The following is a 25381-nucleotide window of genomic DNA, read 5'->3' on the forward strand; positions in this document are numbered from 1 at the left end:
CAGTGTGGATTGCCCCATTAATGAGTTCTTTAAAATTTGCCAGACATTAGTTTGGAGAGTACACAATTCTATTTCCTTTAAGGAAAACAATTACTATAATGTATCATCCATGTACATTTTTTAAAACAAAATTTTAAAAAATACCATTTTCTCTTCAAGTGTAGCTTCTTTAAAAACAAAAACAAAAAACACTCCTCCTGCCCAACTGCTCTTTTCTTATTCTTGAATACCACATAAGTTCTCCAAATACATCAGATCCTCTTCTCCCTCATAGTACTAATGTACATCACAGAATTTTATCATGTAGGAATAGGGAAGAAAATATTGTCTTTTCTGTACATATCCTATATTACCTAGCATAGTGCCCTATATCCAGTAGGACCTAATAGAATATGTTTAAATAAGAGTGACTTACCTTACTTACCTTACTTATAGTATTAGTAATTTGAAAAATAAAAGACAATGAGGCTATAGGACATTTATATCTATGCTAAGACTACTTGAATTAATGAAAATTCTGGTGCTTGAAAAACTAGTAGCCTCAGCTGGGACTAAGTTCCGCTTATGGCTCAGAATTCTTTGCCCTGCCTGGAATATGGAATCACTCTCAGGCTGCATTTCCTTATGAAGAGAAAAGGGAGGATATGAAACTCTCCTTCCCACAGACCAGTGGTTCTCAACCTGTGGGTCCTGACCCCTTTGGGGGTCGAACGACCCTTTCACAGGGGTCGCCTAAGACCATCGGAAAACACATATATAATTAATTTACATATTGTTTTTGTGATTAATCACTATGCTTTAATTATGTTCAATTTGTAACAATGAAAATACATCCTGCATATCAGATATTTACATTACGATTCATAACAGTAGCAAAATTACAGTTATGAAGTAGCAACGAAAATAACTTTATGGTTGGGGTCACCACAACATGAGGAACTGTATTAAGGGGTCGCGGCATTAGGAAGGTTGAGAACCACTGCCATAGACTAAACTAGAGAGAAATGATAATACCCAATTTCTATAGGTATAAGGAGAGAGAGCCTAACCACATCGGAGTCCAAATGTCACAGGTAATTCATGTTTTTCAGATGGCAAAACAAAAAAGTTCAAAGACTTATAAGACACCTAACTGGAAATAAAGGAAATAAAGATTCAATTAACTATATATAACTACTCAGAGCAGGCAGATAGCTCTAGTGGGGGTGGGTAGAGGGATTGAGCAAAAAAAAGAAAAAAAGAGAGAGAACTCAGACATTGATAATAGTGTGGTGTTTGGGGGAGGGGAAGGAGAAGATTGGGTGGAGGTGGAAGAAGGCATAGAGGGAATAAATGATGATGGAAAATTAAAAAAAAAGTTCTGTATTTATGTAACTTAACTGCACTGAAAAGAGTTTTAGTCAACAGCATTAATCAGGAGACTCTGTTAAGAGGAATCTTTGAGTGTGAGAGTCCAAGACCTTTGAAAGAATCTGAACTCACTGCTTCTAAGAAAATTACCTCTCACTGAAGTAACTTGAGCAAACAAGCAGATCAAAGGCGGCTTCCATCAGCTTTACACATAATAATGGCCTGATATATGAGGAACTTTCTAATGACAGGTTTCAGATATCCATGATGAAGGCTCACACCAGGAAACTCAAAGAGCCTCAACTTCAGTATTTTTATCCAAAAGAACAGTCAAATGAACTGCCAACTGAAACTGAAGAAAGAGCCTCATATGAGCTAGGAGTGAGCCATGGATTGAGCCATGTAGTCAGTTTAGATTTTTATTTTATCAGTTTTCCTTTTTTTAAATTAGAGATGCTATGGCTCTGTCAAAAGGCCTAAGGGTAGTGGGGACTACTTGCATCTGCTCAAAGATAACCAAACTGTAATCCCATGTTGAGATTCCCAGCCTCTAATTATTGAATCAAATTATTTCACAGTTGGGAGGATCTTCTATGCTAAACACTTAGGGAGTTAACTATTTTGTACTTTTTTAAAAAAATGGAATGATTACATTAGTTTCTATGTCCTTCCAGGTGTAATTGGTGGCAATGTGACTAAATTCTACTGTACTATTTCTTGTTGTTGTTATTCCTCACCCAAGGATATTTTTTCCATTGATTTTAGGGGGGGGGGGGGGGGTTAGGAGGGAGGGGAAGAGAGAGAAACACTGATGTGAGAGGACACATCAGTTTGGTTGCCTCCGGCACACGTCCCAACTGGGGCAGGGATCGAACCTGCAACCCAGGCATGAGCCCTTGGCCAGGAATCGAATCTGTGACACTTTAGTGCATGGGCCAAACTTTACCCACTTAGCTACATCGGCTAGGGCCTACTGTACTAATTTTATTTTAAATAAAGTACAGTATAACACTTATACCACATCTTCATTCACACTAGCCACATTTTAAATTTTTTTATTGATTTCAGAGAGAAAGAGAGAGGGAAAGAGAAATAGAAACATCAATAATGAGAGAGAATCAATGATCAGCCACCTCCTCATGCCCCCACTGGGGACCAAGGCCACAACCTGGCATATGCCAGACCAGGACTATGAATCAAACCATGACCTCCTGGTTCATAGGTTGACGCTCAATCACTGTCCCACACTGGCCTCACCTAATTTTTTCTCTATATACATATATTTATTCTAAGATATATATGTGTGTGTGTGTGTGTGTGTGTGTGTAGGATTTCCACATAATTACTCCCTTAAGATATTGCTTCATGAGCACTTCCAAGAGCTCAGAGACCCAGGCAGGATATGTTAAGTACTACACAGTGATATAATGTTACTTGTTATTTTTATAGAAGTTCCCAAAGTTGTTGAAATGAGTTACTTTTTATTTCCACAAATTCCAGTACTACCAAAGAAGGTGCTTGGGCTGAGAAAGGGTAGAATGGGAGATTGCTGATAAATTTCTGAGAGGAACAGAGAAGTCAGTTGCATTTTCTTATCATGTGGAAACCCTAGCTAAACCTAGGGGCTCTCGTAGGGAGAACTACTAATGATGACTGAGACCTACTTGCTGGGGGCTTCAAAAGTAGTTTCACTTATAATCCTATATAATAAAAGGCCAGCGACCATAACGGCGTAACGACCAGAACAACTGATTGACCAGTCGCTATGAGGTGCACTGACCACTTCTTGGTCCCTTCCCCCGGCCTGCAGGCTCTGTTCGCCAGATAGCAAATGGGGAACCACAGGGAACCGGGGTGGGCAGCGGTGGCGGGACAGGACTGGGGACCGGTGAGCAGGTAGAAGATGGCCCTGATCGCAGGCTAGGCCTAGGGACCTTACCTGTGCACGATTTCGTGCGCTGGGCCTCTAGTCAGAGTATAAAAAAGGAACTGAAGGATCTCTTACCCCTTGAGACAGCATGGAGGGACCTGGAGAGTTTTATGCTAGACGAAATAAACCAATCAGAGAAAGAAAAGTATGACATGATCTCACTCATATGTGGAATCTAATGAAATAAACTGATGAACAAAATAGATCAAGAGACATAGAAGCATGGAACAGACTGTCAAATCTCAGAAGGAAGGCGGGGTTGGGTGGGTGGGTGGGAGGGAAGAGATTAACCAAAGAACTTGTATGCATATATGCATAACCCATGGACATAGACAATAGTGTGGTGAACGCCTGGTGTGCAGGTGGGTACAGGCTAAAAGGGGTCGATGGGGAAAAAAGGGGCACATCTGTAATACTTTCAACAATAAAGATTTTTTTTAAAGGAAGTGTAGGAGCTAGTGGCTCAAAAATGAGGTATTAAAATACCACCTTAGTTTGGAAAGAAGCCAATTTAAGATTATAGGGGATAAACAATAGAAAGAAGATTTTCTACTGGAGAAGATGACAATAAACCTCAATCTTGCTAATGAATTCCAAAGTGGATCTGAACTTCAATTGTCCGACTTTTGCTTTTCACAGTCAGTTTTTTATCTAGAACAGAACAGTGCTATCGATTGTGTCCAACATCATAGCTCTCAACTGAAGCCCAAGCATTGCCTGGAGTTGACCTCCAGTTCTGCTACTATAATTATGACCCTATTTAATCTCATAGGACCTCTCATTTACTGCAAAATGGAAAAGCTAGACCTGAGGATTCCTTAATTTCTTCCCACCACTACATTTCTATGATCCAGAGTTTTTTGCAATAGAAAAATAAAGTCAAAAAAGATAAATACCAATGGTTAAAGTGACTACAAGTGGGGAGGACTGGAAAAGCCAGATCTTAATCTTTCCCAGGATACAGTTTTATAGTTTAAATTCTTTTCAAGTATGTATTACTTTAACAATAAAAATAAAAGCCAGTGCCTGCTTCCTTCCTGAGAGATGAAAATTCAGTTTAAGTGCTCAGATTTAAATCATCTGTCTCAGTCTCACTCTTACCTACCACCTGTTTGTTGATGGTGTCTTATAAAGATCTCAGTGAGTGCACTGCACTGGGAGGCACACACATTGACTACATCTTATTCCCTTGAGCAGTGCACAGGGGAATATCACATGTTACAGCAGCTACTAAATGCAGCTTACTTCAAACCCAGAACAAGGTTATTAAATTTATAGAACATGGTATCTAATCTATTTCACAGGGTCCTGTCAAATATGAAAATGTGTTAATAGCATTGTTTTTAACTACTTAAGATTTACAGAAACAAAATACTGCATATGTTGGCAACTGTGTTGATAATTGATAGAATAATTATAGAAGCAGAACTAATTTCTACCTTTGGCTTTGTTATTGCTTAACTGGCTAAATCTTAGTGAGGAATATACTTTAATATATCAAAGAAGCATAAACTTTGGAGTCAGACAACTGTGTACTTAAGTAAAATCTGGATCTCAGCTTCCTTATATGTAAAATATATAACATTAATTTGAACCATATCAAACAGCCACTTTTTGGCAAAAAAAGCACCTTGTTTTATGGAGTTTAGGGAATAACAAAAAACAACAACATTCAGCATATTGCTTGGCATATTATATAGATTCTCAGTAAATGGGAGTTATAATTATTTTTCTTTCTTCAATCCTCACCTGGGGACATGTTCTTTTTAAAGAGAAGGAAAGGGAGAGAGAGGTAGAGAGAGAGAAACATTGATTGGTTGCCTCCCCCAGTAAGGCTCCGACTGGGGCTGGGGATCAAACCTGAAACCTAAGTATGTGCCCCAACCAGAAAGGAACCTAAGACCCCTTGGGGTATGGGACTCTGCTCCCACCAACCGAACCACACCGGCCAGGGCAGAGCTATAATATTTTGATTACTGTTATTAACAGTTATTAACAAGTGTCAAGGAATCATCAGAACCATGATAAAACTTAGCCATACCTTTCCCATAGCTGCATTATATAGCATCTCAAACTGTCCTTCATCAAAGCTCTAAGTAGGTATTCCCTGGGAAGACAGGATAAACTTGGGAACATTACCATGCAGTAAGGAGACAACTAAGTTCCACTCCCTTCTCTTTGGTCTTTTCCAAAGTTTTCAGGAAACACACACACACGAAAATAAGGAAAATACAGGAAATTCCATAACTTCAAAGGATAAACTCATTGTCTTTGTACCCAAGCTCATGTAGGAATGTGATGGCCACATGGCTTCTGCAGACAATTACTGACGTCCGCGAAGCTTTTAAAATAATTTCCTTCATGGAAGGTAATGGGGCTACACAATGAAACCTCAAGAACACTGTACTATCATGCATGGGATGAGCAGTCTGACATGAAAAGGGAGATTTCAGTCAATTGTGTCAAGCCTTGAAAACTCGAGCAGCTGGAATATAGGGGCTCTCTACACAACAGTCCTCCCAGGAAAGTCTCACACCTTGTTTTCCTCTACATCCAACAACAAGTTACAGGGGAGCCAGGCTCACCTACTGACTTTGCAGGCCTGACAAGGGTAATGGTCTGGTCACTTTAAGTGCACGGGATTCCACAGAAACTGGGTTGTAGGAAACCTGGTTTGACAAAGACCCACAAGGCATCAAAGGAAACAGCCAGGTGAGATACGTATTTGTTATTTCTCGACCCTTTAGTGTAAGGAAGAATGTTTAAAAGAAAGATCATTGAGAAGACTTCAAGAAATTTTTTTTTTTTACATTCACATAATGAAAAATCATACGAACTGTTAACTGGTACTCTGTAAGGCATTATTAAAAAGTAAGTATTGCCCTGGCCGGTGTGGCTCAGTTGGTTGGAGCATCATCCCCTACGCCAGAGGTGGTAGGTTTGATTCCTGGTCAAGACACATACCAAGGTTGTGGGTCCCATCCCCACCGGAAGCAACCCATCGATGTCTCTCTCTCTTTCTCTCTCTTAAAAAAAGAAAAGAAAAGAAAAGTCAGTGCCATCTTGATTGTTCTGAATGCTCACTGACAAAACCTACTTTTAATGAGAAAAAAAAGGGGCTCCAGGAACTGCAAACCAAAGATGTATCCTGGGAAGTGAAATCTGCTGCACCTCCAATAATAGTTTGGCATCATCTGGTAAAGTTATGCACTCCCTATGACTCAACAATTCTCCCTGGACTCTAAGGCATGCATTCTAAAAAAAACCCCCTCTTACACATCTGCAGTAGTATCTAGGTTTAAGAATGCTTCTAGCATTGTCCTTCATATCCCCAAACTGGAACAACAAAATGCCCATCAACAGTAGAATGGATACGGGTTATATTCGCACAATGGAATACTAGACAGCAATAAAAGTTACCTACAGAAACATACAAATTCGCCAGGAATCCAAAGCCACAAAATAATACAATATGATCCCACTCATCAAAGTTCAAAAACAGACAAGTGAAACTATACCGTTTAGGCATGCATACTTGGTGGTAAAACTATAAGGAAAGGCACACACACAAAAGTCAGTCTAGGGAGGAAATCGTGCTCGGAAGGGAATACAAAGTGTGGGTGGAACTCCCGAGGTACCAGCAATGTTCTGTTTTCATCTGCGTGTTTTATTACTAATTCTCCTTTAAGCATGTACGTTGTATGCAACTCTCTGCCTGTCACAGAGCATAGAACTGTACCGGCAGCCCTGCAGAGGTTCACCCCTCTACAAAGCTGCGAGCTGGGACGACCCACTAGCCACAAAGACCAAGGCCAACACTTAGCAGGACTCCGGGACAGACAGGCCCCGGGAACGGTCGGGTCCTCGCGGATCCGCGAACCGGGGCGCACCCTCTCCCTCCTTGGCGTCACTCAAGTCTTCAGGGGGTCAAGGATCCACGAGCCCCAAGTAAGGGTGGCGGGCTCTCCTCGCCGCCGGCCAAGCCCACCTAGACCCGCCGAGACGCCCGCCACTCGGGCCCTGGCACCGTCTCCGGGATTCCGGACGGGACCCGGCAACTCTGGGGCTCTACCCGGGCTTTCAGACGGAAGGCGCAGCCCCGGGGTCCCAGGCAGCGACCCCCCGGGGCAGTGCCGCCCACGCCGAGCCCCGCCGGCGGCGCCCGGGGCCCGGACCCTGGTGGGCGTGGCCGGCCGCGGGCCGGGAGGGGTGGGTAGGGGGCGCGTACCTCTCCACCGCAGAGGATACCTCGCCAACTCCCGGTGCCTGAGGGTAGAGATTATTTCCGGGGCCGGCCCCCGCCTCCCCTCCCGGGCGACCACTAGCTGTCTCCTTCCCACTTTGGAGTGCGGGCACGGGCGCACGCGCATTGCCGCGCTTCCGTGAGGACGAGCGCGGAGGACCCGCCGCCGCCGCCAGGGCCCGGCGCGCGCGCACCCGGACGTGCAGGGGGTGGGCGTGGGGGGCGCGCGCGCACCCGGACGTGCAGGGGGTGGGCGTGGGGGCGCGCGCGCGGCGGCGGCCGGGAGGCGGGGCGGCAGGAGCGCGGCTGCGCGCAGGGGCCCGTGGGCCGCGGCTCGGCCAGGGCTCGGGGCGGGGACGCGGGGCTGCGGGCGTGGCCGGGCGCGCGCGCAGCGGACGCGCGTCCGGAGTGAAAGGAAAGGAGGGGCACCGGGGTGACGGTGCGGGAGCCGCTGCCAGCGCCGGACCGGAGTCGGCGGCCCGGGCCCAAGGGCAAGGTGGGCGAGAGGCCAGATCCGCTGCCCGGACCCTCCGACGCGGCCCCAGCCCGAGCGGCAGCGCTTTCTGGCGAGGTGGGGAGGCGCTGCCAGCCGCAGCCGGGGAAGATGTTCAACGTGGAGTCGGCGGAGCGGGTGGAGCTGTGCGAGAGCCTTCTCACTTGGGTATGACCGGCGGGGCCGGGAAGACCCCCACCCCCAGGCCGCCTTTCCGGGGTCCCCCCCGCCCCCCCAGTGCTCGTCCCGGGGGGCGAGTGCCCAGGACTGCGGTGCCGTCACATCCGGGCCTGGGGCGGGCGGAGCCGGGGAGGGCTGGGGCGGCCGCGTCTTCACCCGCGGCCGGGCGGGGGTCGGGGTCGGCGGGGAGGTGCGGGGCACGGGAGGCTCCGCCCGGGGTCCGAGGACGACTTCCCGGGCGGGAGGTGTGGGTCCGGTGGAGGCTAATGATGGGGTGCAGGCGGCACTGTAATTAGGGTTGTTTGCAGCTGATGAGGCGCTGGCGCTTCGCGGCTCCCAGGGACACCGAAGCATTGCTTCCCTCCGCCTCCGGGGCCGCCGCCGGGGGTACTCGGGACCCCCGGTTGCGACGCTCCTCGTCTTTGTTGTGAGGTTCGCGGAGGATGGAGCGCAGCCCTGGAGGGCTGGGCCGGCCCCCTGGAAAAGGGAAGTGCTCTTAAGGAAGGGTAGGAAAAAGACAAAAAGGCACCCAGAAAAACACTGTTTAAAATGCGAGATGCGCTGTAGCGATGAGAAAGGAAGCGGTGTGGAGGCGCTAATTAAAGGCAGTGAAGATAAAACACACATCGGGAAGGTATTTGGGAGTCAGCAGTGGAACTCGACATCTCACTGGCAACGTTGTGGAATCCTGATGTTAAATTGCCAAACGTCTGTGGAGAGCCTCACGTCTTCATGTAAACATGTGTTCGATTGTGATGCCAACATGTGTGCCTTTAGCCGCCTCTTCAAGAGCTGGACACAAACCCCAGGCCTGTGTGTGTGCGCACAGGTTGTCAGGGCCACAGGGGAAGCCTAGTGCTTCTTTCTTGGAGCATTCGTCTTAGAGCTGAAAATGTTAGGTACCATTTTTAGAATAAAATACTACTATGTTTATGGAGGTGATGAACTCATAATGTTAAAAGTAAAACACAAATGTCAAAGACATTCCTTTAGCGGTGCCTTGGGTTACAAGTTCAGATCCCTGGGGTATAGACGTCACTCTCCTGTGTGGGGCACTTCTGTGGAAAGGTTAGAGGGGCATTCCTAGGTTGGTTGTAAAAACTGTAATAAAAACAGTTTGAGGTTTTCCTAATTTGGCTTACGCCATGAATCCAATTATGTCTTTTGAAACAATACATACAATGTCGGAGCTTGATAATACTCGTTAACTTTTATATTAGGCCATTCTCGGGATTTCAGATTGTTTGCAATACTATTGACCTACAGCTTACACCTGTAATGGGTTCCAACTTCAGGCGGGAGATGGGTTTCACTGCTGTATTTTAGAGGTGAGAAAGACTGATAAGCTGCACAATGTGGCCAAGGTTGGACTAGGCAGAGGAGAGATAGAGGAAAGACATTATCACATTCTTTGATACTATGGAAGGGAGAGGTTTGGCAGAGGTTATAAACAGAAGATTAAGGATCTTAAGATGTGCGTTTTTTGAGTCTGTACAAAGTAGAGCCTTCCTCCACGCTAGAAAAAGAGGCAAGAGGGCAAAGATGAGGGAGCTAATTGAATTGGAAGTAGGGCTGCATTGTTTAAAGTCTAGAAAGAGGTGTCACGGAAACAAAGAGGTGTGTTTCAGAGCCATCTGCAAAAAGATGGTAGTGCAGTTATTTGAGTGAGAAATGCTAATATAGTAAGAGGAAGAATCCTAGAGGGAAGTCTGAAGAGGATACTAACAGAAGCGCACAGTGTGAGAGCACCTCTATAGAATCTGGTAAAATGTCAAAACAGGTAATCCAGGCTATCAGCTGTGGAGAGATGTCAAGGAATAAGGCATTGTAGAGAAGGCTTTTAAAAATGCCACTGGAAGGCTCATCAAGCAAAATTTCTGGAGAAGAGAAGATTAGAGATTATCATGGACAACACTAGAGATCAGAGTTCACACAGAGATGTACAGTTCTAAGATTTGGAAACATTATAAAACATTGCACATTGAAATGTTTCCAAAGGAAGTTGAGTTTAATGCTACGTTTGTTCTCTTTGTCATTATAAAAAGCAGGATAAATGTTTATGTGGAAAATGTGGGAGGTAGCTGAAAATGTACATTGTCTCCTAGCTCCCCTTATGGAGGCCAGATTAATGCTGAGCACAATTCTAAAAATTAAACAGGAGGGAAAATTGTATACAGTACACTCCAAAGAAAAGATTCCCATTGACAATAATTTATCTATAATAATAAGAGCATAATATGCTAATTAGACCAGACAGCCAAACATTCTTCCCGATGTCCTTCCAGACAAAGCCACGGTGGCTGCGAGGACCGAGGGCAGGCAGCCTCGGTGACAGCAGCAGCTGTGGGGTAATGGGGGCGGCGCCTTCCCCTGATCAGCCTGGTCGCTTCCCGCAGAGGGAGGCCAGTAGGACATACCCTGAGGGCTCCCGGACTGTGAGGGGGCAGGCCGCCTGGGCTGAGGGACCTCCTCCACCACCACCACCCACCCACCCCCCACCCCCCGCCAGTGCACGAATTTTCATGCACCGGGCCTCTAGTTTGAATATAAATTTACAGACAACTTGGTTGTGTGGTTACTTTGCACACAGCAGGTTAGAAGGTAACTGCAGCACTCAGCAAAATACAGACAGCTGTCAGTAACATAGAAGATGTAAGAACTCAAAGTTCAGTCTGAGTGATTCAGTCTTTGAGCTGAGGTCTTAGATACTTCCAGAGGCTCCTTGTTCAGTTACTGAAGATCATAGTTATGATCCTGAATCTGAAATAAAAGTTTGACTACATAGCATTTACTTTGAGGTACGAGGTATATAGTACATTTTAGAAGTTCTTCCAATAGAAATGGTAAGAATAAAGCTCAGCTCTTAAAGGTATGGCTGTTAGACACCTATGCAGAATTCAGTTCTCTGGAACATGTCATTGCCCCAAATGCTGGTTAAATTGCTATTGTATCAAAGAGTTTACTAGCCCAAGAACCAAATGTTTCAAAATTTTTTTTGAAAGAGGAATGCTTATGAAAAGACAAAGTATCACACCACCAATGGAAAACATCTTAGGCTTAAATTCCAAATCAAAGTTTATACTACAAGCAAGTTCAGCAAGATGTGCTTGAAAATTTCCGCCCTACCTCCTCTCCCCACCCTCTGAGTCAAAAATGGATTCCTACCTATCAGAAAAATTTGCCCTGCCTATTGCATCTGTCAAGCCTAATTTCTTGAACTGTACATGAAAAGATTGCTTTTTCCTGGGTTATAGAGACTGAAAAACCAGAAAGAATCTGGGATGCGACCAGTTAATGACAGGAAGCTAAGTGGGAAAAGCATCATCCCATAGGCTCAGTGCATTTCTTCTAGGAAACCCAGTAACATTAACATATCCCTATAATTTTCATATCACTTATTTAGCAGCCTATAAAAAGCACACTAGTGTGTAAAGTTATGGAGGATATAATTTTTATGGTGGGTATAATTTATCTTCCCCAGTCCATTCTCTGTGCTTTGCCTAAGTCCATTCTCAGTTTTTGTCCTCTAATGGACAAGTAAAGAAATCAGATGTACAAAAGTTAAAGCACATACACTTTTTAAAACTTTATTTTTTTAAAAAAATTGGGGGTTGGTATAACGTGGTAAGAGTATAGGTTCTGAAATTAGGCCACCTGGGTTCAAATTCTGATTTTTGTTTTATACTAACTAAGGGTGACTTTGGACAAGTAATTTCTCCTCTGTGTTCTGATTGCATTCGGTTTAGATCTAAGAAATGGCTCTTATGCTATCGTTAGTAGCCTGGGGCCTGACCACACTTTGAAAACCACTGCTCTACAGCAGGGTTTGTTCATCTTAGCATTATTGACGTTTTGGGCTGGCTTGTTCTTTGTTGTAGTCTCTGCCTGTGCATTCATTATAGGATGTTTAGTAGTAGCATCCCTGGCTGCTACCTACTAGCTACCAATAGCACCATCCAGTTGTTACAACCAAAAATGTTTCATAGGGAGTAAAGTTGCCCTGGTTGAGAACCTCTGCTTTAGAAACTAATTCCAGGTGATCTCATGCTTTACTCTTCTCACATTTTTGTGGGGGAGGGTGATGTGGAGATTGGGTGGTGTTAAAATGGCTTCTTGGAATTAAAAGAGAGGTTACGGCCCTCTAGGTAGAATGTTAGGCCTTAATGCAGTCAGGTGCAATTATATTTAAGTTTTATTGTACTGTTATCCTGAGATATCTTGTAGACATATAATCCAATCAATAAAAATGTGTGTGAAGACAGATGTGTTAATTTCTGAGGTCACTGCAAGGGGAGCAACAGCAAGAATTCATTTAATGATGATACTGATTCTCAACAGAATCAGATGGTCTTTATACAGAGGTAGGCAAAAGCAGGTTTACAGTTGTGAGTACACAAAACAGAATTTATTTTTGTATTATTATTTGTTATTGTATTTTCCCTATGAACAACTATAAATCTACTTTTGCCCACCCCTGTAAAATGCAGATCGCCTGACCTCACTCTGCTGCTTACTCCCCATTGCTCTTAGGATCAAGTCCTAACATGGACAATGAGGTTTCACACAATAATGCTTCCTCTTTAACCTTGTCTTTCACCATTTTGCTCTTCTCCCTGTGCTATCTTCCTCCAGTGTCCACCCCATCCATACTAAGCTTCTTTTCTTTCCTAGGTTGCATCCCACTCTCACTTCTAAACTGTGCTTGCTGTTTGCATTTCCTACTAGATACCAATAGCACTAAACTATAAACTGTGAGAGCGTGGCCTGTATCTGTCTGTCCTCAGTGATTTATTTCCTTCTAAGTCTTGGCTGAGCTGCTGGCTGTAATCATTGCTGGCTCAGCTGTATTATCTTACTCATGGAAATAATATCTACTATTTTTTGGCCACATCATGTTGACTAGTACACGGTTAGTTCTAATTCAAGTGCATTGAATATCTAACCTAACCGTAGTGTGACTTCTACATTTGTGTACATATTTTGGGCTGAGTAAAAGGAATCTCAATCTGGCCAGGCTTAAACAAGAGATCTGTCTCACATAACAGGAGACTTCAAGGTTTTTTAAGGTAGTGGCTTAATTTTGGCCTCCAGGACTTAGTTTTTCTGAACCTCTTCTCTGCACTCCACTGCATTGGCCTCACCCGGAGACAGATCCCCTTAATAGCCACAAAGTGACTGCTAGCGGCAATGGAGGCAACATATTTATTCACATCAAGAGGAAATTGGTTGTTCTTTCCCAGAAGTTCAAGTAAGCATTCCCTTGCATCTCTTTGATCCAAATTGTCTTTGCCTTATTAATACATCCCTAAGTCAGTCATTGGTAGAGCAGATCTTAGATTGATCATCTGTGAGTAGAATGGATGCTGAAAAGACACCCAGTGTCCTCCACAATTTCTCTTTTGCCAAAAGGAAAAATTTACAATAATAACCTGCAGGAAATTTCCCATGAGGGAAAATCTTTCCAACTCTTCTGCCTTATGCAGTTTACTACAACTCCCACGGTGTGGAACTCACAAAAAGAGGCCTGCGAAGTCTTCCGTATAGTTAACCATGGAATCTTTTCCCTTCAGATCCAGACCTTTAGTGTGGATGCACCATGCCAGACTGTGGAAGATTTAACGAGTGGGGTTGTGATGGCCCAGGTTCTTCAAAAAATGTAAGAGTGAACTGCTTTATCTCTTTGTATGTTCTTATACATGGATATGTGGTTAGATTGAAGACATGGACAAACAAATAAAGTGCTTACATGACATGTGTTGTGCATAATATAAGAACTGTAAGCAGCAGTAATACTTTCGATGGCATGTACTTGTTTAGTTACAGATTGACCGCAAGTTTAATTAGGGCTGTAGTAGTTATAGTACTCCAGTGGTTTTAGCCGAATTATTTGTTCTTGTGCATAAGCTTGGCAGAAGTTTTTATGTTAGTAACCAGATTTTGCCATCCTAGAAGAGTCTCGGAGACTCACTCCTAGCAATAATGCTGAAATGTAACAGTAAGGTCTTCCCTGACCACCCATGTGAAATAAGCAACAAACATCCCCCTGTGCTCTTATCCCTTTTAACCGTTGTATTGTTCTACAACGTATGTTAGCAGTACCTGATATGCCATGTATATGCTTGTGTGTACACACACACACACACACACACACACTGTGAATTCCACCTAGAGGCAGGGTAGTTGTTTTGATTACTGTTGTGTCCTTGCACCTAGGGCAATGCCTGGTGTTTGGTTGGGCCATATGAAAATGACCTTTTTCTGGAGATCAAAAATGGTGAAATAGCAGCAATTTCTTATGGTTTAATCTGCATGATGGATGCTCATGTTTACTGAATGACTAAGGGAATGAAATATTTGTTTGGGTTATATAAAACATAACTGATTGTTTCCTTTTAAGTACTTTGAAAACATAATAGTTGTGTGGCTGTCTTCAACTTTTGAACCTGGGAATTTTTCAAATAAAGGATTACCTGTGAATTTAAGAATTCATTGGGTTTGATGCAATTTGGGGGATACTTGTGTCTTCTGAAGCCCTGAGCACTTGTCAGCCTGATGACATTAAAAGGTTTACATATGACTAATGAGGATTTCCTGCATTTCTATTGAGAACCAGTGTCATCATTAAATGAGTTCTTGCTATTGCTCACCTTAAAGTGAACCTTATACAGTTGCCCGAATGAGAAGCAGCTCAAGTGCCTGCATTTCAGAGACTGTGTGTGCCTTTAGCATTAGGGACTCATGCTTGAAAACTATAGTTTGCTATTGCTTTCTTGTGGAACTTACATAGCACATCTTTCCAGCTCTACAGGCACACACGCTTTTTGATGGAGCTCAAGAAGGCTCATTTGAGACCTGACCAGAGTGATCTTGTGATTATCATGTCACCTCTGAGTGGTGCCCTAATAACTTTTAGCCTTTGAAAGATTCTAGAGAGTTTCATTGAAGTTCTTAATAAAAATTATTTATGGGCATGTGGACATAGCTAAGTGAGCTTTCCATGTATGCATCAGTAGCTGAATTTTTTGCTTAAGTTAGTTTGGTTAGGATTTCTCTCACTTGAAGAAACCAGAAGAAAGCCTGTATTGATTTAACAAGTGAAGATCATAAGAAACCATTATGTTCTACATGCAATTTAATAACTCCAACATACACTAAGGCATGTGAACAGTCTTTTCTCGTTTTTGCACTGCAGTGGTCAATTGGTTAACTCCTTCTTGTCTTTTCCTTCCACCCTTTGACCTGTTGTAATTTAATTTAGCACCTCTCAGAATTTTCTTTGTCAGCTTCTCTTTCACTTGGCAGTATTGCCTTTAAGGTTCTTCCCTGTGTTTTTGTGGCTTGATAGTTCATTTCCTTTTAGCATTTCCCACCCTCTTTTTCTCAAAACTTTATTGAAATTAAATTGACATTCAATAAATCGCACATTTTTAAAGTATAGAATGTGATAGATTTTTACCTTGTAGATGCCCATGAAACTTATCACCACAGTCAAGATAATGATCATATCAGTCACTTTGGAAAGTCTCCTTGCCCTAGACAGGTAGCTCAGTTGGTTAGAGAGTGTCATCCTTATACACCAAGGTTGCGGGTTCAATCCTTGGTGAGGGTACATACAAGAAGTAACCACTGAATGCATAAATAAGTGGAACAAGAAATCCATGTTTCTCCTTTTCTCTCTCTCTCTTCCTTTCTCTCTCTCTTTCTCCCCCCTTTCTTTCTCTTTAAGAAAATTTTTTTAATCTCTTCATTCCCTCCTTCTTGCCTTCCCTTCTTATCACTATAGATTCATTTGCAATTTCTAGAATTTTATATCAATGGACAGTATATTTTCTTTTTTGAGGAAAGGGGTGTGGCTTTTTTCGTGCAGCACAATTATTTAGGGATATGTATGTGTTTTTGCCTGTACTTATAATTTGCACATATTCCATTGTATGGCTATTGAATGATCTATTCATCTGCTGATAAACATCTGAGTTATTTTGGTTTTGACCTATTACCAATAAAGCTGCTGTGAACATCAGTGTGCAAATCTTTGTGCAGACATATGCTTCTATTACCCTTGGGTATAGCTAACTTTCCAATAAACATTTAATGACAAGGAACCAAAATATTTTTATGTAATTAAAAGAAAATAGACTTAAGAAACAAAATATCTGTAAAAATACTAAGGTTTGCTAATAAAAATGCCATACTAAGGAATGGAATAAAAATACAGTGTTTGTTTTAGACCCCACCTTAATTTGGGTAAGTTCAGTAAGAACATTGCAGTATTTAAATAATTTTAGCAATAGAAATAAATTTTAATTTTTTTGTTTTCTCTGAAGGCATTTGACTGGTACATAAGTTACAGCTAAATATGCTGGTACTGGCAAAATCTAAGGAAATGGTTTTGTAAGTTTTGTTTTTCATTTTTTCTTTTTAGCTGCAGTCAGGACAAAGCTATCTTTAGCTCCTTACTCATGAAGAACACTCCCAGTAAGATTATCAGTTGTTATGTCCATATCTGTGCAGAACTACAATCTTTTGAGATTTTGGAGAAAATTACTTTTATGTTGTTTTATCCTAGCCTGAGAGCATCAATTAAGGGCTACTTAGAAAACATTGCTGAAACTGTAACTACTTATCAAAACACAGTTATGTCTAGATTCCTGCATAGTGAGTCAAAGTTTATTACTAAGAAAAGTCATACTGAATATAAGAAAGCTGTAAACTACTATTCTTGCTATATTCTGTCCAAGTAGTAGATTGGAAGCTTATTAAATGAATGTGCTATCACTTTCCAATTGCATTTCAGTCCACAAATACAGAGAACCTGCTATGTGTCGGACAAGAGGTATTGGGCAGTACTGCAGTGAACAAGAACATAGACAAACATTCTGTGGTCTTGAACAAATAATTTCTTAGAGCTTCAGTTTCAGAACCTTTGAAATAAGGATCATGCTGGGATAAAAAGTTTTGTTCTGTTTTTCTTTCTTTCTAGTGTTGGGAGATTTTCCTAAGAAAAATAGCCATAAGTATATTCAGGTTCTGTCTTTGTTTCAGTTTGTTTGTCCACACCAATGTTATCTTAGATGTTAAAGCCTTTTGCAAATAGGAATGGTGTCCAACTTTGTCTAACACCTAGTATTATATCTGAGAAAATAGGTTCTCAGTTCATATTATTTTTTAAAATTGACATTTTAGAGACGGTATTGGTGGCATTTGAAGTATTAAATGATGGCGGTCATTGAAATATTAGTTGAAAATTTTATTTTAACCTTAATAGTATATTTCTTTTGTCTATTTAAAATTACATCTATTTTAAATTTTTAGATATTAGTGTGGTGTATACAAGTTATGTTAATTCCAAGTTAGTGTATTTAGCTGTAATTTGTTTTTAAACTATAATAACTATGTTATTACTTTTTATCTTTTAGTTTTTATGATAAAATATGTATTTTTTTAATGAGCTGAAAACAGTCAAATTGATTTTAGAGAAATCTATCATTGTATCTGGTCTCATGTACTGAGCTATTCAATGACTGATATGTGGCAAACACATTTTTATGTTGCAATTAAGTGGTGATATGGCATGGGTTCCAATTTTCTTTTTTGTTTGTTTTTAGCTTGATAGCTACATGACCTTAATGTGCTAGCTTTTTCTCATTTTTAGAGATCCTGTATATTTTGATGAAAATTGGCTAAACAGAATCAAATCCGAAGTGGGAGATAATTGGAGGCTAAAGGTATTTTCTTTTATTCTATCTGTAAATTAATCTTTTACTTGGTGTATATAGAATTTGTTGATTTTTGATCAGATGTGTACAGTGAGCTTTAGACACTTAGGTAGTCTTTAGTGAAATAATCTAGATTTGAAGATTGGAGGAACCTGAAATTGCTCACTAAAATGTAATGGAAAGTAGTAAAGTATAGTGAGCCAGAGTGCCTATGTCCATATCACAGCTCTGCCATTTACCATCTGTGGGAAAGTCTTTTAACTTTTCTATGCCTCAGTTTCCCCATTTGTAAAATGAATATTGTGATAGAATCCACTTCATAGAAATAAATGAGTTAATGTATGTAATGTACTTAGGATAGTGCGTGGAATATATAATGGTAATTGCTAGTGTTAATAATGAGAAAATATTAGGAAATATAATTGAAATCAGCATATTGATTTTAAAATTTTTATTGACTGATTTTGAGAGAGAGAGAGAGAAGGAAATATTGATTTCTTGTTACACTTATTTATGTATCATTGGTTTATTCTTGTATGTGCCCTCACTGGAGATCAAACCTGCAACCTTGGCATTTTGGGGCAATGCTCTAACCCAGTGGTCGCCAGCCGTTGCTCTGTGGACCACTGGTGGTCTCTGAGGTCTAAAAGATTGGCGACTGCTGCTCTAACCAACTGAGCTATCCAGCCAGGGCCAGTGAACACATTGCTTTTTTAAGGCATTCTAATTTAAAATGTTCAAATATGAAAAAAATGAACCTACTAAAATAAAGGAAATAAAGTATCCTATATAATAAAACCCTAATATGCAAATTGACTGAGCGGTGGAATGACCGGTCGCTATAACTGCACTGACCACCAGGGGCAGACGCTTAACGCAGGAGCTGTCCCCTGGTGGTCAATGCACTCCCACAAGGGGAGCGCCGCTCAGCCAGAAGCTGGGCTCATGTCTGGCAAACTCTCCCGCCTCTTCGGCAGAGCTAAGAACCCCTCAGCGGACATCCCCCGAGGGGTCCCATATGGCAAGAGGGCGCAGGCCAGGCTGAGGGACTCCTATCCCCCCCCCCCCCCCTGCAATGCACAAATGTCATGCACCGGGCCTCTAGTATTATATATTTTTCATGTCTCCAGGTTTTTCTAGAAGTATAAACATTAGTTTATATGTGAAAAATTTTTTAAATAAAGTTTTCAGGGTTTTTTTGTTTTGTTTTTAATTAAAAATGTCTGTGGTTAACCATTGGATCACATTGCCGTGATTCAGCCTCTTTTATTTTATGGTCACAGGTTCTGCTGCCTCCTAGGACATCCTCAACTACTAATATTGGCTAGGAACAGCTAAGTAGATGATCGACAGAATCATTTTTTTTTTAAATATATATTTTATTGACTTTTTACAGAGAGGAAGGGAGAGAGATAAAGAGTTAGAAACATCGATGAGAGAGAAACATCGATCAGCTGCCTCCTGCACATCTCCTACTGGGGATGTGCCCGCAACCCAGGTACATGCCCTTGACCGGAATCGAACCTGGGACCTTTCAGTCCGCAGGCCGACGCTCTATCCACTGAGCCAAACCGGTTTCGGCCAGAATCATATTATATGCACATTTAACTTAACACAAATGCCAACCATATGAATTGGGTAAAAAAAAAAAAAATAGAGGAAAAAGTAATGGCTTACAATAAATAGTGCAGGTGATTCTGTCTGTCATTTCACCCAGAAAACATGGCCATTGGATCTGTTTTCTGGAGTGAGTGAGTGTTGGGAGACATCTGTATATTGGTCTCTCATCCTTTCTGTTTCTAGGTTGCTTCTTATAGCACAAGTATCTTGCAATGCAGAGTGTTATCCTAGCATTTCAAGATATAACCATATTACTTTTTAACCTTATGGCTCTTAAATATTTGCTTTGGTGCTCAATTGAAGAAACAGCAATATTTTCTGACATTTCTGACAGTGGAGGAATTTGGAGATATACATCGTAGACTTTAAGAGATTTCCAAGGGTAGCCCAGCTGGCATGGCTGAGTATGAGCCTGTGAACCAGGAGGTCATGGTTGGATTCCCAGTCAGGGCACATGCCTGGGTTGTGGGCTGTATCCCTAGTAGGGGGCATGTAGGAGGCAGCGATCAATGATTCTCTCTATTGATTGATGTTTATATCTCTTTCTCCCTCTCCCTTCCTCTCAGAAATCAATAAAAATATATTTAAAAAAAGAAAAGATTTCCAAGGGTAATTTTTACCTAATGCCTTTACTGGTAGAACTTAACCTCCATGTAAGATGCAACTCCATTTTTCTATGGAAAACAGCACTGAACTAAGTCTTCATTAAGGATGGTACATTTTTTCTTTAGCTGCAGAAAATCTGAATAATTTAATCTTCATGTTAAATCTCACTCACCGTCCAATTTTGGTCATAATATTGAAATTATAATATTATTGGAAGCTTTAATTTGTTACATAAATATCTTAGATTAAATAAATTAGACCATCAAGAGTCCTTTTTTGATGATGATGGTAATTCAAATATGCTATTAAATTTTCTTTTTTATATTTACTTTATGATTAACTTGTTTGATTAGTTTAGAAATTTTTTGTTAAACTGTATTTTGATTTATCCAGTTGTTTTCTCTCTCTTTAAACAGATAAGCAATCTAAAGAAAATTTTAAAAGGAATCCTGGATTATAATCATGAGGTAAAGACTTTTCTCATTCTGCTTGGAAATATTGCTATAGGATAATTTAATTTTATAATAGTTTCAAGTAAAGGAAAAATTGTCTCAGAATTAATAATCAGTTTATCTTCCATAGTTTCTAGGATGTGGTTTAAACAACCACATTTATATGGTTCCTGGATAAATAGTTTTCACTATAATATGAATAATTTGTAGGTAAACACTAATTAATGTTAAACTTTGCTTTCTGTATCTATTTATTCTCTCCTTTCTTCCCTTACTTGTGAATGTGGTTTAGAGTCCATGTATTATTATAATCAACTCCCTTATGTACTTCTACTGCATTCCTTAGCGAAGCCCCCTCCTTTGATTAACTCAGTTTATCTTCTCAGTCTGCATCAGAACAGTCAAGAAATTGCTGGGGGTAGGGGGTGAAATCAGGCTGTGGAACTAGTTTTACCTTAAACTTGTAGTGGACACAACACAACTTAAAAACCTATGTGATTTCCTTACTGTTTTTCCCCCCCACAAGCTTACTTGCATTTATATCTACATTTATACTTATATCATCTACCTTCATCATCTCAGTATGTGACTCTACCATCCACCCTACTGCTCGAACCCAAAACCTCCAAATGACCCTATAGTCCTTTCCTCTTTTGAGATCATCAGAAAAACCTATTAGTTAAGCCTCCAAATTACAGCTTTTTCTCTCTCTACTGCTACCACCCTATACCAAGCTATCATTGTTAGCGCTTGCTTAGATTACTAGAGTGGTCAACTGGTGATCCTGATTTCACTCTTGCCCCATACAGTCTGTTCTTCACTCTAAAGCCAGGATGATTTTTTAAAATATAAATTTGATTATGTCATTCTCTTCTCAAAGTCTTCCATGGTTTCCTATTGCATTGAGAATCAAATCCTTTCTTCTTACTGTGAGCCGCCAGGTACTGCATGATCCCTCTAACTTCCTCTTATACTGTTCTCCCCTAACCCATAACACTGCAGCTGCATTCATCCTGCTTCGGTGCCTTTAGGATCTTCATTTTTCACTGTAGGGTTATCAGTCAGAGACCTACCCACTTGTCTGCATATAAGTCATTTCCTTTGGGATCACTCTTATTTCCCCAGAAAGGAATCTTCCATTCTCCTTTCTGGTACAGGTGTCATGCTGTCAACATTTTGGAGTCAAATAGGTGAAGGTGACTAGGAGGAATCTTACTACTTGGGACCTGAACCTATATTTAATCTCCACTCTTACTGGTGCCCCCTGGGTCAGAACCTCACTGGCTCTACTTCAGAGTGCACACATCCAGTTTTTCTAGGGGTGGTAGTGGGATCAGTAGTACTCAATTTCTTTGCTAAGTGTACATACCATATACCAGATTGGGGCCTAACTTGCTGTGACTCAAGATAGTTATAACTTAGGTGTATGGGTAAAAATGGAACTTGGGTGTGAGATTGACATGACATCTCTGTCCTTAGCAGTGAAATTCTGTTGCCGACAATCTAGGCTTTATCAGATACTTTATTTGGTCCTATAGATGTAAATGCAACTCTAATCCTTTTATCTCTATTTAGATTTTAGGGCAGCAAATTAATGACTTTACCCTTCCTGATGTGAACCTTATTGGGGAGCATTCTGATGCTGCAGAGCTCGGAAGGATGCTTCAGCTCATTTTAGGCTGTGCTGTGAATTGTGAACAGAAGCAAGGTAATTTATTTGAAGTATATGCATTTAAAATGATATTATAATATATAAAATATATATAAGTATATCTAATATATAAATATATAAAAACATATTTAATAGTATATTTTAAAGTGATACATACTGTATTTTTTATTTATAAATCACTACTACAAACTAACATCTTTTGAAGGCTATCCTCAAATAATGCCATTTTCTCTAATTTTGCTGTTAGAATACATTTGATTGTGATGATATTCTTCTTACAAGACTTTGAGTAGATTATTTTTAACCATACCAAATGTGATGAAATTTACTCTTAATTGGATAAGGTCCAGCTAAATCATTTAATTAGCTAATCTATATATATAACCTTAACGCCATCACGAACAGAAAGACCAGAGCTCGCCCAGGCTGGCCTTGCTCCCTAGTGAAGACCCCCAATCTGATGGGGGCGTGGCTGGCCTGCAAACTGCCGGCAACCCTCACCCAGGCCCAGGCTGGCCTCACCCCCCAGCAGAGACCCCCATTCCAATGGGGGCATGGTGGCTTGCAAACCACCTGAGGTCCCTTGCCAAGGTCAGCTCCACCCCCGGCGGGGATCCTCACCCCATGGGGGTGAGGCCGGGCTGGCCTGCAAACCGCCAGCCTCGCCCCCCCTCCCCCAGCGGGGACCTCCCACCCGGATCTGGGGCCCACATCAGGGCAGGCCAGCCAGTCCCCACCCATGCACCAGGCCTCTATCCTTATATAATAAAAGGGTAATATGCAAATTGACCCTAAAGGCGGAACAACCAGAACGACCGCTGGACCAGTCACTATTGAGGTGCACTGACCACCTCTTGGTTTCTTTTCCCGGCCGGCAGGCTCTGATCGCCTGATGGTGAACGGGGAACAGGGGTGGGTGGCGGGGGATGCAGGCAGTGCCAGGCCAAGGCCTCCGCCCAGCCAGTTGCCCCACACACAGAGGGCGACCCGTGGTGGGGCAGGGCCTGCGAGCAGGTGGGAACAGTCAACCTCTCAATCCGTTCCCTCAGCCATCAGGCACCAATCACCCAATGGCGAAAGGGGAACCGGGGGTGAGTGGCGGCGGGGGCAGGGTCAGCTGTGGGCAGCCGGGGAAGATGGCCCTGATCGCAGGTCAGGACTAGGGACCGTACCTGCGCATGAATTTCGTGTGCTGAGCCTCTAGTGTAGATAATGATATACTGGATCAGGTCAGCTCTTGGGACTTAAAATTAGATATTTTAGTTCACAAGTACGAAGAATTTATTTCACAAATGGGGCTAGGAACACAGTATCAGACAAAGCAGGCATGATACCTTCAGGGAACTTGTACTTGAGTGGAGGTGGAGGGCAATAAATAATGCCACACAAAATGAGGTAATCTGATAGTGATGAGTGCTATAAAGATATGGAGAATATGGGTTAAGAGTAATCTGAATAGTAGAAATTGAATGTCAGAAAGACCTATGTTACCTTTGAGGGATCAAAAAGACAAAATAATTAGAGAATAGTGAGGAGGATAAAGGGAGATGAAATGAAGCAGTATAAAAGTATTCAGGGACTATTCTTTTTTTTTTTTTTTTTTTTTTTTTTTTTTTTTTTTGCCCTTTAGAAAGTAATTTCTTTTTTTTTTTTTTTTTTTTTTTCCTTTTTTTTTTTTTTAATTAAATCTTTATTGTTCAGATTATTACATTTGTTCCTCTTTTTTCCCCCCATAACTCCCCTCCTTCCAGCTCCCACCCCACCCTCCACCCTCACTCCCCACCCACTGTGTTCATCCATAGGTGCATGATTTTTGTCCAGTCACTTCCCGCATCTCCCACACCCCTTTTTCCCCCAAGAATAGTCAGTCTATTCCCTTTCTATGTCCCTGATTCTATTATAATCACCAGTTCATTCTGTACATCAGGTTATTTATTCACTTGATTCTTAGATTCATTTGTTGATAGATGCATGTTTGTTGTTCATAATTTGTATCTTTACCTTTTTCTTCTTCTTCCTCTTCTTAAAGGATACCTTTCAGCATTTCATATAATACTGGTTTGGCGGTGATGAACTCCTTTAGCTTTTCCTTATCTGTGAAGCTCTTTATCTGACCTTCAATTCTGAATGATAGCTTTGCTGGATAAAGTAATCTTGGTTGTAGGTTCTTGGTATTCAGCACTTTGAAAATTTCTTGCCATTCCCTTCTGGCCTGCAAAGTTTCTGTTGAGAAATCAGCTGACAGTCGTATGGGTACTCCCTTGTAGGTAATTGAGCCTCTTTCTCTTGCTGCTTTTAAGATTTTCTCTTTGTCTTTTGCTCTTGGCATTTTAATGATGATGTGTCTTGGTGTGGTCCTCTTTGGATTCCTTTTGTTTGGGGTTCTCTGCGCTTCTTGGACCTGTAAGTCCATTTCTTTCACCAGGTGGGGGAAGTTTTCTGCCATTATTTCTTGAAATAGGTTTTCAATATCTTGCTGTCTCTCATCTTCTGGCACTCCAATGACTCTGATATTAGACCGCTTAAAGCTGTCCCAGAGGCTCCTTACACTATCTTCACACTTTCGGATTCTTTTTTCATTTTGCTTTTCCAATTGGGTGTTTTTTGTCGAATCTTTGGTTTGATTATTGTACTCCTCTGGTCTGCTATTGGGTATAATATTCTTTATTTCAGTCCGTGTATGCTTACTTTCTAATTTCTTTATCGTAGCATCGAGGGTCTCATTAGTTTTCGTGAGGTTCTGCACAAATTTATGGCAAGCCCTCAAAATTGCGATTCTTAGCTCCATATCCTCCATTTCTGTCATGTTTTTTTGTCTCCGCATCTTTTATGCTTTCTTGGTGCACCCCCTTGTGGTCTCTGTGCGCAGTCTTGTTCTAGCCAAGCCTTAATTGTTGTAGTTAACACTAGAGGGATTTGACCCTCAGGCCGACTGGCTATAGGAATCAGCTGTGCGGAAAAGTCTGTCTTCTGGGGAGGCGCTAATCCAGCCTTTGCCTGAGGCGATCGGCAAATGGCTGTGCGCAGGCTTTGGGCGGGGCGGGATCAACAGGGCGGGCGGAGGGAGCAGTTATGGCCACGCTCAGTCCCGTTCCCAGAGGCTCTGCTTCTCAGAACCC

The 25381-nt window shown here is 41.8% G+C and overlaps 2 protein-coding genes across 3 annotated transcripts in view; one reads left to right on the forward strand and one right to left on the reverse strand.

The window, feature by feature from the left end:
• The window catches only part of RNF170 (ring finger protein 170), a 30637-nt gene extending 22988 nt beyond the window's left edge, over positions 1-7649 (reverse strand). The window contains exon 1 of one of the 2 annotated variants that reach the window (XM_070408492.1): positions 7509-7649. The gene's annotated coding sequence lies outside the window, so the exon portion shown is untranslated. The remainder of the gene's footprint in view (positions 1-7508) is intronic. The other variant, XM_070408493.1, reaches the window with a different exon arrangement.
• A 283-nt stretch (positions 7650-7932) lies between these two features.
• Positions 7933-25381, forward strand: part of HOOK3 (hook microtubule tethering protein 3) — a 101744-nt gene continuing 84295 nt past the window's right edge. Inside the window, exons 1-5 of the mRNA XM_070408497.1 lie at positions 7933-8184; positions 13767-13852; positions 17849-17921; positions 20555-20605; positions 22166-22298. Coding sequence (XP_070264598.1) covers positions 8128-8184; positions 13767-13852; positions 17849-17921; positions 20555-20605; positions 22166-22298 — 400 coding nt within the window. The 5' untranslated portion in view covers positions 7933-8127. The remainder of the gene's footprint in view (positions 8185-13766; positions 13853-17848; positions 17922-20554; positions 20606-22165; positions 22299-25381) is intronic.

The sequence above is a fragment of the Myotis yumanensis genome, unplaced genomic scaffold (genome assembly GCF_028538775.1).
Source record: "Myotis yumanensis isolate MYYU_CA2020_CCGP unplaced genomic scaffold, mMyoYum1.0.hap1 SCAF_3, whole genome shotgun sequence".
NCBI lineage: Eukaryota > Metazoa > Chordata > Mammalia > Chiroptera > Vespertilionidae > Myotis > Myotis yumanensis.